We start from the raw sequence: 13,184 nt of genomic DNA, 5'->3' as shown, positions 1-13,184 counted from the left end.
ATGTAATATATAGATTATATATAATAAAAATATATATATATAAAACTCTCTTAATCGGGTTGGTCGGGTTGATAGAGCGGGCTGATATTAGTTATATTTTCGTCAGGTTTTCGGTTTGTATTTTTAGTTGAATTATTTTGGTTTGGTTTGGATGGGTTGTTCGGGTTGGGTGGTTTACACACATTTATGTATAGCCAGGCCTGGCCCTGGGCATAGGCGTGCTAGGTCTGTGCCTAGGGCCCACCTACCCCAGGGGCCAAAAAAAAAATATTTACCTTTTAAAATTATACCATTTTTTTACTGATTTTGAAAAATACCATATTTTTTCTAAATAAGGGCTCAAAATAATTTTTTTTTTCTATGGCCCACTAAAAATCAGGGCCGGCCCTGTGTACAGCCCTACTTAATATGATAATATGATGCACCTTCCTTCAAAAAGAAAATATAATATATGCGGGGATCTTTTTCGGTAGTTGCTAATTTGCTAATTGCTAAAATGTTAATATTTTTTTTATTACACATTTAATTAAAGAAATATTTACATAAATATGCGGGATCTTTTTCGGTAGTTAAGTATCTTGCTTAAGTCTATTTTTTTTTTAAGTATCGTATTTGTAGTATCATACCAGTTTCATTCTGTATCAAAAAAATCCAAAAAATTATTAAACACTACCAATTTCTTTTAACGGAAAGTAAAGAAAAAAAAATACTAAATGAAAGAATAAAACCAAAAAAAGAAATAAATTGGGTGCTTCCATAAAATATGATAGTAGTCGACAATATTATACATAGTTTAGAGGAAGTTAGGGAAATAACTTATAAGAATTAAAAAATGTGTCGTTTGATAAGCCGTATTAGATTGTATTGTATTGGTTTATATTAAATTGAGTTATATAAAATATTTTTATGTAATAGTATGTTCAATTTTATATATTTATGTATTTATAAAAATTAATATTATATATAATTTTAAATAAAATACAATTTAATATAATATAATGTACCAAAGGAATCCTATTAAAAAACTCCAATTTGACAATTTGTTGAAATTCTAATTTCACTTTTACGCTTGCCCTATCCTGAATTAATCATATTCATTGTTCTATCTTGATTATTAAAAATATTTACATAATGTGTACATGACATACTCATAATAAGGTTTGTTTAGTAGGTCGTATTACATTATATTGTATAGTATTATATTGAATTGTATTTTATACAATATTTTTATGTAAAATTATATGTAATATTGAATATTATGAGCACCTAAATAAATAATATTTTAATATAAATTAAAATTTAACAAAGTATTATATAAAAATATGATATATAATCCAATTTAATATCATACAATGCAATACGATTTAATACAACGTACGAAACGAGCTCATATTTTAGCAATGTTTTGATACATATAGATTTCCTTCCAACTCAAACTACTAAATGTTAGAAACAAACTTCATGTACACAAAAAAGTATTTAAGCAAAACAAACTTGACCGAAAATCCATCGAGTACTCAAAATGTCTAGAATGAATAATCCTTCAGATCTGCCCTCGAGTCGCCTATTTCGATGTCAGCCATGCATTCTTCTTTCGTGAGAGGGGGGAGATTTCGAGTCTTACGTTTCAAGTTATGCTTATGCCACTCACTCTTGAAGTGCTCCCTGTACTCACTACTCGAATCGCCTACAACCGCATTACATGTACTGCATTTGTTTTGCTTTCCTTCTTCACCACCACCACTTGTGGAGATAGTCTGTTTTTGCAATTTTTCACTCAGTTTCTTCGATGCAACAGAATCAGTCGGTGGCTCCTTCTCCTTGCGCAAGTGTGATGCTTCATGCTCCTCCTCGTCATATTGATCCAAATGAGCGTCTCCTTCCGCATGAATGGAAAGTGCAAGAACTTCAAACTTTCCCTGTAGATTATTCATCAAGGCCTCACAGTCGCGGTAAAGGCCAGGATCCAACTCACAAATCTATACAACACCAAATATGAGGCTTCAATATCAATCAGACTAGAATAATAATCAAGATAACCATAAGAAAAGAAACAGTTGATATTAATATTTACTTCCTGATTTCAATCATAAATTCAATCTTCTAATTCTAGCAGGGTTTTTTATGTTAAATTTACAGGAAAGAGAAGTGACTAAAACTAAAAAACTAAGGCTAAATAGTGTTGAGAGTCATTACCGATCTAGAATGTTCTAGAAAACACAAAGAAAACCCTTGGATGTTTTATGAAATTCTAGAATGAACTTAGAATTACTACTAAGTATAGATAATTCTAGACTTCTTTAGAGAGTAATAGAAACATGTCAAAATATTGGAAAATTCTAAAAAGGCTTAGATACTTAAAAGATTCCAAAGTGTGTAAAATTTTAAGAGTGTCCTAAGAGTTATTTGTTTAAAGAGTTCTAAGTTTTGTACTAATACTCTTCAATAATAATAAAGTGTTCGTAATTTTCCTACACAACAAATAGTAAGTAAATAAAATGAGAGATACTTACACAAGATAGTTGGGTTCCTAATTTATCATCCTTAGAAATCAGTTTAGCATTCCATGAATTCAAATTTTCCATGAGAGTAGAAAGCCCTTGCTCAGGAACACTCAGCCTTAACTTCATTGGAGATCTTTTAATTGGAAAGTGTTTCTGAAGTTCATGAATAACTTCCAGTGCCTGAAATTAAGATACTTAACTTATGGTTGTGTGTGTTACAGCAATGGAGATAGAGAAAGTAGTAGTATTAGTGGGGTACCTGCTTCTTGGAGGCACTACTGGGATCAATGGCGAAATGAATGTCACGCATAAGGCGCTCGATCATGGTTATGGTGTAAGGGCGTTGAGTTTCAGGATTATATGTTTTCTGCATAACAATGGTAGCAATATCCCTGAACTGACTGGATAACTGAGACTCCCGCTCCTTCCCAGCAACCTGAAGCTCTCCTTTCTCCAAAATCTGCAAACATATTTTGGACTGATCGTCCGTCCCAAATGCAGCAATCAAGTCTTTGGATTTGGCCAAAACCCCTTTGGAGACATTGGAGTAAACGGTTTGCGACTGCAGCACTTCGTCCAAATCCTTCTCTCTGTTTTAATGAAATGAATTCAATTCCATTCAATAAATTCAATCAAATCAATAGAGAGAGAGAGAGAGAGAGAAGTAAGCAGCTTACACTCCTGATCGCCATGAGAGGACCTTGTTCTTGTAACAAGCGACTTCAAAGCGATTACCGTGCTTCTTGAGACGGACAACGGCGACATTGGTGAGCCTCTTTTGACCTACAGGCTGAACAAGAATCCGAGACATGCTTTTCTTCTCTTCTGTGATCTGCTTTTTCACCTAACCGAAACCAATCAGTCTCTTCTGTCATTAAAAACCTTAAACATATTGTACTTCAAATTTGGAATGATTATCCACACCCTCAACTCATTAAAGAATTAGAGGCTCTGATCTCAGCAAAGCAAGATCAGATTATGGAACAATCTCTCTTGTTAATAAGAGAATTTTTTTTTCAGTTATCAATTTACAACATAAGAAAACAGATCAAATTCAAGTGAAGAGAGATGGTGGGGTTTTGATGGTGATAAAGAGACCCTTTTACATATTACTTCTCTCTCACAGAAAGACATATTACTTTAAGCTTGAAGAAGAAGTTGTTAAACACAAATCCAAATTGATTATCCATTTACAACTTCCAACTCTAAATACAGAATATGAACAAAACAAAAAAAAAATGATAAATGACATATACATATACTGATACATATATATATATACAAATATTGCTGTAAAGATTCTCACTAGGGAGCTCGACAACAAATTGACAGAGCTTTTAATTTTGGGGAAATTAGAAAGAAAATCAACCAAATTCAATCGACCACGTCTGATATATTTAGAGAGAGAGAGAGAGATACCTGGTTCACCAAGCGGCGGCTAGGGCTTGATGAGAGAGTTTTTCAAAGTAAGGAAACCTATACAGAAAATCACTGATTTTGATTACTTACAAAGAGAAAAACAAAATCTTTCATTCAATCTGAACTAATCCAAAAAAATTATCCAATACAAGTGAAAAACGAAACAGAAAACTCAAATCATAGTTCAAACAAAAAGAATGAATCTTTTTGTTTTCTACAAAAACCTGGTTACAGTATACAATTATATATTTAAAGAAAATGGTGTAGAATCTTTGATCAAATCTTCCAAATTGAATACATTTGCACCAAGAAAAAAGCTAAAAGCTTCAATGTTAAGAGAACTCACAGTTGGAGGTTGGAGGTAAGAAGAGAGAAACGAAGACACTGTCAGAAGTGGCAACGAACGGCAAAAGTGGGGATGAGCCGGCGCCGATGTGAGATCAGAGGAGTAGAGTGTTGTCGAGAGAGAGAGAGAGAGAAGAGTTGGATTTAAAGATTTTGGGCTAGAAAGAAATAGATGAGTACAAGAGAAATGATATATATTATTCATCAAATAAACAAAAAAAAAATAAAGATTATTATCATTAACTTTTGAAAAAAAAGGTAAGTACTATTTTGGACCCTGTGTTTTGCAAAAGTTATCAATTGGACCCTGTATTTTGTTAAATGATAAAATGGACCCTGTATTTTCTAAAATAGTAAAAATAAGACCCTGAATTGATTTTTAAAGTTTAATTATAATTCGATCTAAAAGTGCTATGACAAAACTGTTTACATTTTTTGTATCTGTTCGTATTAAGAATTATCTTCAAGTTGGTTGTATTTAAAAAAAAATTGTCTAAAATTAAGCTCAGGGTCCTATTTTTACCATTTTAGAAAATATAGGGTCCATTTTGTCATTTAACAAAACACAGGGTCCAATCTGTAACTTTTGCAAAACACAAGATCCAAAATGGTATTTATCCGAAAAAAAATCTCTCCATAAATAAATGTTCCTTCAATTTTTTTTTCCAGTTAAAAATTTCCCCAAAATTATTTTTTTTTTTTTGAAGGAAAATGGTAACTTTATTAATAAGAAGATTCAACCAATACAATAAAAAGAAAATCAGGAGGAACATCATCCTCACTAAAAATACGATCTGGATACAAACAAGAGCTACGAGCAAGACAATGTACAACTTTGTTTACAGAACGTTTAACAAAATTAATTGAGACTAACGGTAAATCGGCCAAAAGAGAACGACAAACCGCCACCTGAAGGCCAAAAGGAAAAGGTATCTCCACCGTACTTTGGACTGCCTGGACAACAACCAAAGAATCAGTTTCAATCTCAACCGGTCCCCAATGTTTCCTCTTTATCCAACTCAAGGCCTCCTTAACCCCTACCAATTCAGCCATAGCCGAATCCACACACCCCTCTCGTAAAACTGTGAAGCCTTCAATGAATCGACCCTGAGAATCCCGGGCCACCCCTGCCGCTCCAAATCGACCATCATTTGCAAAGATTGCACCATCGACATTAACCTTAATCTTCCCCATAACTGGTTTCACCCAATGCTCTAAGTCCACTCTTGAACCCGTAGGAACAAGTAAAGACCCCATTCTCCTTTGTTGAGCATTTCTCCATTGATTAAGGACTACTCTTGCCAATAGAATAACCTCCGCCGCTGACATTGATTTGTCCCGCCAAACCACCTCATTTCGGGCATACCAAATCGCCCAAAGAACCATGAGCAATTCTTCCTGGGCCGTGGATGAGTGTTGTAGCAGAATGTGGCTAAACCAATCCCAAAAAGACTCCATAGGCGTATGACTCCAATTTAGAACTGAAAGATGCCAACAAGACCGTGCGAAAGAACATTGCACCAACAAATGGTAAATGGTCTCAGGCACCTGGTTACACATAGGACAAACTTGGTCTAGAGGGATATGTTTGGTAGTAAGTTGAACCTTAGTAGCCAAACAACCAGATAAAGCACGCCACATGAGTTGATGCACTTTGGGAGGGACATGAAGCTTCCATGCAATTTTCCATATCTTGATCTCAGACTCACTAGTATTAGTGATCTCTGAATGGTGCAGCAACCGATATGCCTCCCTCACGGTATAGAACCCATAAAGATCCTTATACCAATACCAAGTATCAACAGGAGTCTCCTGATCAATGGTAGTACGAATGATAATCTCTTTATTCCGGTCATTGAATATATCCGAAACCACCTCTACATCCCAAGCTCGTTCTCCTACCACCATGAGATTATTAACCGTCCACGTCTCCATACCATTAGCTCTAGAAGTAACCCACGGTTGAGAATCATCCCCAAAATTATTAATTGTCTAATTTATACATTTATATAAAAGAAAATATAAAAAAAGTTAGGTGGTATTGTTTTTGGAGATTTTCGGAATAAAATAATATGTACAAGTTTGATATAATATGGTATGGTATTTGTTTTGAAAAGAATTTTACATAATTTATGATGCTATATTTATATTTATATTTATATTTATATGTATAAGGCTCATTTGTAATTACCATTAGGTCGTATTGTGTTGTATTATATTGAATTAGATTATATATCATATTTTTTATATAATACTATGTTAAACTTTAATTTATACTAAAATATTATATATTTCGGTGTCTATAAAAGTTAATACCACATATAGTTTTACATAAAAATATTACATAAAATATAATTCAATATAATACAATACAATACGACCTAATACGACGTTCCAAACGAGCTTATTTTTTTTTTTACTTTTATTTCTCATAAAATTAGTATGCGGTTGAAATGATATATTTATGATTAATTTAACTTATGTAATTAGTTATATTTATTTTATTTTATTATTTTATCAAAATTTTAATTTTATTATAAATTTAGAGGGGTGGGTATTATGTATAGTTTTAAATAGGCTAATTAGGATTTTTTTCCCCGATGGCATGATACATATCAAAGTTTGAGAGGGGAGCATGATTTAGTTTAGTACATAAATAATCACTGAAACAATAGGTCTTCTCAATTGGAATAGAACGCAGTTCGGTAAGATTGATTGGGTAATTAAAGACCTGGAACGAAAACTGGATAGTATTCAGAGGCTCCCGGCAGGTGCCCGGGATTGGAAGACAGAATGTGATGTTCGGAAATCTCTGAATGAAATGGTGACCCGAAAAGCGCTCTACTGGAAGCAGAGAGCTAGGATCAATTGGCTCAAGGAAGGTGACAGATGCTCGAAATTTTTCTTCCTTTCGGCAGCAATTAGAGGAAGAAGAAATGCCATTGAAAGTATTCTGAACAAGGACAATGTCTGGATCACGGACAGAGACGCTATTGGCCTAGAGTTTACTGATTTCTTCAAGAGTATCTTTGCGGGATCAGACTTGGACCAGAACCTGGATTGCAGGAGGTTATTCCCAGAAAGGATTTCTCTTGAGGACCAAGAGGGGTCTCTTCTCCATCCCTCTCGGGACGAAATAAAGAACACTTTGTTCGCTATGAATAGTCACAAGGCGCCGGGTCCGGATGGAATGTCAGTTCTCTTCTTCAAACATTACTGGGAGTCTGTGGGGGATGATTTCTGTGATGCGGTTTCGGACTTCTTCAGGAATGGTCAAATGCATAAAGGTATAAATACAACGAATGTGGTGCTTATCCCTAAGGTCCCGAATCCGAAGAGACCCAGTCAATTCAGACCCATTTCTCTTTGCAATGTTATTTATAAGGTTATTTCCAAATTAATTGCGAATAGAATCAAGCCAGTTTTACCTTCTGTTATTTGCCCTACCCAAGCAGCTTTCGTTCCTGGAAGAAATATTCAAGATAACAATGTGATTGTCCAAGAGATTATTCATTCGTTCAAACGGAAGAAAGGTAGGGAGGGCTTGTTTGCAATCAAAATTGATCTTGTGAAAGCTTATGACAAACTTAGCTGGAGGTTTATTGACCATGTTATGGATTGCCTTGGTTTCCGTTCGAAGGTGCGCTCTTGGATCTTCCAATGTCTTTCCACAACTACTCTCAATATTTGTCTCAATGGGGGTCAAGTAGGGAAGATTACGCCTTTGTGTGGCCTCCGCCAGGGTGACCCTCTCTCTCCATATCTGTTTATTTGTGCTGCTGAGGTTATCTCGAGACTGCTGGATGAAGCTCTGGGTAAAGGCATTATCCATGGAATTAAGCTTTCTAGAGGTGGGCCGACCTTAACCCACCTTCTATTTGCAGACGACCTTATTCTGGTGGGTAGGGCCAATATCTTAGAAGCTAATAGGGTCTGGAGTTGCTTGGAGGAGTTTTGCTCTTGGTCTGGTCAGAGAGTAAATAAACTCAAAACTTCGATCTTTTTCAGCAATAACACCCCTGAGGGTATGAGAAGAGGGATTAAGGAAGCGTTGGGTATCCAATCCCCGGAAGGGGCTATAAACTATCTGGGTCTGCCCCTATTCAGATCCAGACAGAAGGATGCAGATTTCAATTTTATTCTGGATAATCTCACCTCCAAATTGCAGGGATGGAAAGCAAAATTGTTATCTAAGGCAGGGCGTGCTACTCTTATTAAGTCTGTGGGTTTGTCGATGCCGGTCTATGCTATGCAAACCACCAAACTCTCAAATAGTATGGCCACGAGGATTGATGGATTAGTCAGAGATTTTTGGTGGGGTTTTGACAAAGGTAATCATGGTCTTTATCTAAAGGCTTGGGATAAGCTGTGCCTTCCCAAATCTTTGGGTGGACTAGGCTTTAGGAAATCTAAGGAGATGAATTTAGCTTTTCTTGCCAAATGGGGCTGGAATTTGCTAAAAGGCTCTCAGTCCTTATGTTGCAAAATTTTGGAAGCTAAGTATCTAAAAGGGAAGGAGTTCCTCAGCTGTAATTATAGGGACTGTGATTCCTGGTTCTGGAAGAATGTTGTGAAAGCCAAATCCATTCTAAGGAAGGGGGCGTGTAAAGTGGTAACGAATGGCAGGGCGACGAGTATTTGGAGGGATCCCTGGATTCCTCACCTGAAAGGTTTTATCCCGAAACCAAAGGGCGGGGTCTTAACCAATGACAGTTGTGTTGATAACTTATTGCTGGGAAATGGAGAGTGGGACTTCCCCAAACTGCATGATTTATTTGACAAAGACACGGTGTCCGCAATTGCCAAAGGGGGAAATCCCTCTGCTCAAGGAGATGACAAATGGGTGTGGACGCTGGAGAAGAGTGGCTGCTTTACAAGTAAATCTGCTTATCTGTCTCAAGTTCTGGAAAGAGCTCCTCATTGTGAGGTGGCTCCGGCTCTATGGAACAAGTTGTGGAATAGCAAAATTCTAGAAAGGCATAAGATCTTGTGGTGGTGTATCCTGTCAAATGCTCTTCCTATTAGATCTGTGATTGGGAGGCGTTTCCACATTGAGGACACTTGCTGCCCTTTATGTGGGTTGGGAGAGGAATCCATGGAACACCTTTTCTTGTCCTGCGATGTGGCGATGCATTTATGGCGATCGTCCCCGTGGGGCATCTATCCTATTTGCAATACTGGGATTCGAATGTGGGATTGGGTCAAATTTATTTGGAATCTAAAATCTAGGGGGATCCGAGTGGAAGAGGTTTTCCTGTTTGCTTCGATTGTTGTCGAAACTATCTGGAAAGCGCGAAATGATATTATACATAATAATTCTCTTCTGGATGTTTTGAAATGTATTGACCAGGTTTATAACTCTTATGCAGAGCTTCATGCTATTTTCTTACCTAGCCCTACTCCTCCTTTGAGGGGGAACTGGCAGCCGCCTCCTCAGGATTGGATAAAATTGAATTGTGATGTAAGGGTGGGTACAGAAAGTATGTGCTTAGCGGTGGTAGCTAGAGATCATTTTGGCTCGGTGGTCCGGATTCACACAGATCATTTGGATTTCTCAGATGCTTTGTGTGGAGAAGCAGCGGCTTGTTGTGCAGCGGTCTCGTTGGCTCTAGAGGAAGGTTTCAAGTTTATTCTGGTAGAGAGTGACTCGAGATCAGTTATCAATGCTCTCCAGGGATCGGAGTCTTTTTGGGCGATTGACAACTATATCTCTTTTTGTGTTAAGTCCTCTCCCTCCTTTTCTTGTTGTAATTTCTTGTATGTTAACAGAACTTGTAATTTTGTAGCCCATAATGTGGCTAACTGGGCTTTTATTAACAAGTTGTATGGGATTATTCCGGCTTCTTCGGTTCCGGAGAACCTTTTATGTAATGACCGAGAGGTCTAACTCTTTTTATTAATGACACATTCACGCTTATTTTCAAAAAAGAATGAAATTAGACAAAAATCTTTAAATTTAACAATCTAAGTTCAAGAATTTTTAATTTTAACAGCAAAAAAGTTCAGGAAATATGATTAGGGACGAAAAAAATTATATTTAGCCTTTTAAATAATACATTATATTTTATGGGACATGATTTTGTCCCGTAATTGTACTTTTACGAAATGTATTCTGTGATGTACAATCGCCGTTAAAATGAGGGAGTTATTTACTGAGATTGATATAGGGGTAATTAGGATTAAAAAATAGTAACGTACCCTGAGACCCATCTAATGTACTACGGAATGTATTCCGTATCACGGACAAATTCGTGTTTTTATTACATATATATAAAAATCATTTATATATTATTCCCATTAAAAAATACAAAACAAAACCTAACTCTTTCTCTTTCTCTCTCAATTCTTGTAGCCGCCCATCTCCAGCAACCTCCGCAGAAGAGTCGACGGAAACTCCCCCACTCGCAAACGACGACGGCGCAACTTCTCCCCCAGCTCCTCTCTCGCAAACGGCAACAACGTAGGTTGATTTTCTTTCTCTTAGTTTTCATTTCTCATAGATTTATCATCCTTCATTTTCTTTTTCTCCATTTGGGATATGGATCTATTTCTTCAGTTTATTTAACTTTTAATTGTTTATCTTTCATTTTTACGAATATTTGGATCGATGTAATCATAACTGTAAATATATAGCTTTAGTTGAGCATATGAATGATATTTTATTGTTGTCCATTTGATTTTACAATCGTATTTGAATACTTAGCTATAGATTGAACTGTGTTTTTTAGTAATTTGTGCTAATATAATCTATTATCGGAATTTTTGGTTGGTGGTCTTCACAAATGATGCATTTTTGAAATGAGATTTATTGTTTGTTACTGACGAGTTGGTCTTCGTAAATTTTTGTTTTGTGAAATGGGAGGACCTTTTATTACATAAATGATCATGATGGAGTGCAAAAGACTAATAATGCCTTGTGTGTGATTTGTTTTAAAAATTTATTATTTGAATTCCTCCATTGTGTTTGTAATATAATATATATTGTCAATTTTTTTGTGCTGTAAATGATTTCTCATTTTATATAGTGAACATCAAATAATTTCTCATTGTGTTGATTTGTTTAGTGTTTTTCATTTTAACAGAATTTACTATGTGGATGATTACTTTGTGTTCTGTTCTTGAATCAATCATTATACCAAACACAAATTAAATTACCAAATTCTATCTGTACATGATGGTCTTCCTTGTAAGTTGTAATCCAACTATACATTCAAATCTATGATTGATCGTTTTAAGTAAATATTTATAAATTTAGTTGAATTTTATCATATGGGTGTGCGTGCATGTAGATATATCTTTTCTTATTTGATATTCTTGAAAAAATTACTCAACTTCTATTTTTTTTATAATGTTATCCAGTAGAACATATGAGACCACATTTTGCTTGATGGGTGTTGTTTTTTCTTAAAATTGAATGCGTAAAATTGTCTACACTTTCACAGTTATTATCTTTCTTTAAATCTCAATCCAAAGAAAGTTAATTCAAATGGATTTAAAAAGTTTTCTTCTGAAATTCGAGCTTTGACTTAGATATTGATTTGGCTGTTGGGTATTTAGGTATTGAATTGATCCTCTAATGGTTTGAGAAAATGACAATTATTGAGCCATCAACAGCTCAGACCAAGAGAAAATCCTCTACTGTTGCTTCTACTACCACTGCTAGGATTCAGAGTTCAGCTCCTTCAACATTTAAGAGATGGGGTGTAAAGCACCCCTTTTTTAGATATGGTCTTCCAATGATCTCTCTCACAGTGTTCGGAGCTGTTGGTCTTGCTCATCTTATACAAGGCAGGTCAGTGTCACTACTCTTGAGTTTACTCATAAGATTTTGGCAGATGTTACTTTTCTCTATTGATATTGTAGGGTTTAACCGAATGATTCATCATCTGAAGGTTAAAAGAATTTGTTAATAGTTGTCATTACATAATTCTAGCGAACTGCGAGGACATCATTGCATCCAATAAACGGTCTGACCTTCGGGTCAGGGTGCCAAACTAATTTTGAGTTATCTGGGTACATCTGCATTTACATTGTTGTAATATTCGAACCATTAAAGGAATTTGTTATATTTATATGTTCGGATTATCATACTCTGTTGTCATTGTGTCCGTTCGTTAATAAAGTGGTGGGATTTTGTAGCTCAGCAAGGATATTGCGAAGGTGAAAGATGATCAGGAATGGGATATTATTGAGACCAAAAAACAACTGTCTAGAACAGGACCTGCCTATAAGCCAAAACATATTTCTTTGGAAGAGGAGCTTAAGGTACATATGTCTCTTCTCTTGCTTGTTGTACATTTTCGATTTCAAATGAGATCATGATGAGAACATTTTCAGCTCACTTGGCTGTCTTTGTTTATAGGTTTTGCAAGAGAAGGTCGACATTAACAACTATGAGTACAAGAAAATTCCTCGGCCAAGTGAAAGCAAGTCACACTAGTTTGCACTCTTGTCAAATTATCATGCAATGGAAAACACTTAGGATTTCCATAAGTCATGTAGCAACTTCTCAACTATGGCCACTTTTTTGCCGCAAAAGCTTACATACATTTATGCTCTGACTTAGTTGATTGTTGTAGTTACTGATAATACTAGAACAATTGTAGTTTTTCCCACAAAAAAACAAGGATTTAGAAATTCATGCAATTTGAATATAAAGTTGTACATTCTAAAATGCAAAGAGAAATAATTTATTGCACTCCTTATGAGGAAGAGTTTTATTACTCTATTCATTTGGTACGTTTTATTACACCGAATTGTATTGTATAGTATTATATTAAATTATATTTTATGTAATATTTTTATGTAAAATTATATGTGGTATTAACTTTTATGTACACTTAAATATATAATATTTTAACATAAATCAAAGTTTAACATAGTATTATATAAAAATATGATATATAATTCAGTTCA

At 35.2% G+C, this 13,184-nt stretch overlaps 2 protein-coding genes across 7 annotated transcripts; one reads left to right on the top strand and one right to left on the bottom strand.

Moving 5' to 3' along the window:
* Positions 1-1,310: 1,310 nt before the first annotated feature.
* LOC115719671 (uncharacterized) lies at positions 1,311-4,523 on the bottom strand. 5 transcript variants are annotated; one of them, XM_030648797.2, is made up of 6 exons: positions 4,270-4,523; positions 3,924-3,980; positions 3,182-3,336; positions 2,764-3,094; positions 2,514-2,684; positions 1,311-1,979 (listed from the first exon to the last, which is right to left on the bottom strand). In XM_030648797.2, the coding sequence occupies exons 3-6, from the start codon at positions 3,313-3,315 to the stop codon at positions 1,527-1,529; spliced, it is 1,089 nt and encodes a 362-aa protein (XP_030504657.2). In that variant the 5' UTR covers positions 3,316-3,336; positions 3,924-3,980; positions 4,270-4,523; the 3' UTR covers positions 1,311-1,526. The 5 variants fall into 5 exon arrangements, with proteins under 5 accessions (XP_030504657.2, XP_030504656.2, XP_060964827.1 ...); XM_030648796.2 differs by having other exon boundaries at positions 3,182-3,348; positions 4,270-4,505; XM_061108844.1 differs by having other exon boundaries at positions 3,182-3,372; positions 4,270-4,504.
* Positions 4,524-10,564: 6,041 nt separating this feature from the next.
* LOC115718404 (uncharacterized) lies at positions 10,565-12,991 on the top strand. Of its 2 annotated transcripts, none has more exons than XM_030647175.2 (4): positions 10,565-10,732; positions 11,826-12,060; positions 12,413-12,533; positions 12,631-12,991. In XM_030647175.2, exons 2-4 carry the CDS (start codon positions 11,858-11,860, stop codon positions 12,706-12,708), a joined length of 402 nt encoding a protein of 133 aa, XP_030503035.2. In that variant the 5' UTR covers positions 10,565-10,732; positions 11,826-11,857; the 3' UTR covers positions 12,709-12,991. The 2 variants fall into 2 exon arrangements, with proteins under 2 accessions (XP_030503035.2, XP_030503036.2); XM_030647176.2 differs by having other exon boundaries at positions 10,574-10,728.
* Positions 12,992-13,184: the final 193 nt, after the last annotated feature.

Source organism: Cannabis sativa, chromosome 2 (assembly GCF_029168945.1).
Source record: "Cannabis sativa cultivar Pink pepper isolate KNU-18-1 chromosome 2, ASM2916894v1, whole genome shotgun sequence".
Taxonomy (NCBI): domain Eukaryota; kingdom Viridiplantae; phylum Streptophyta; class Magnoliopsida; order Rosales; family Cannabaceae; genus Cannabis; species Cannabis sativa.
This window is presented reverse-complemented; position numbering and strand designations above follow the sequence as displayed.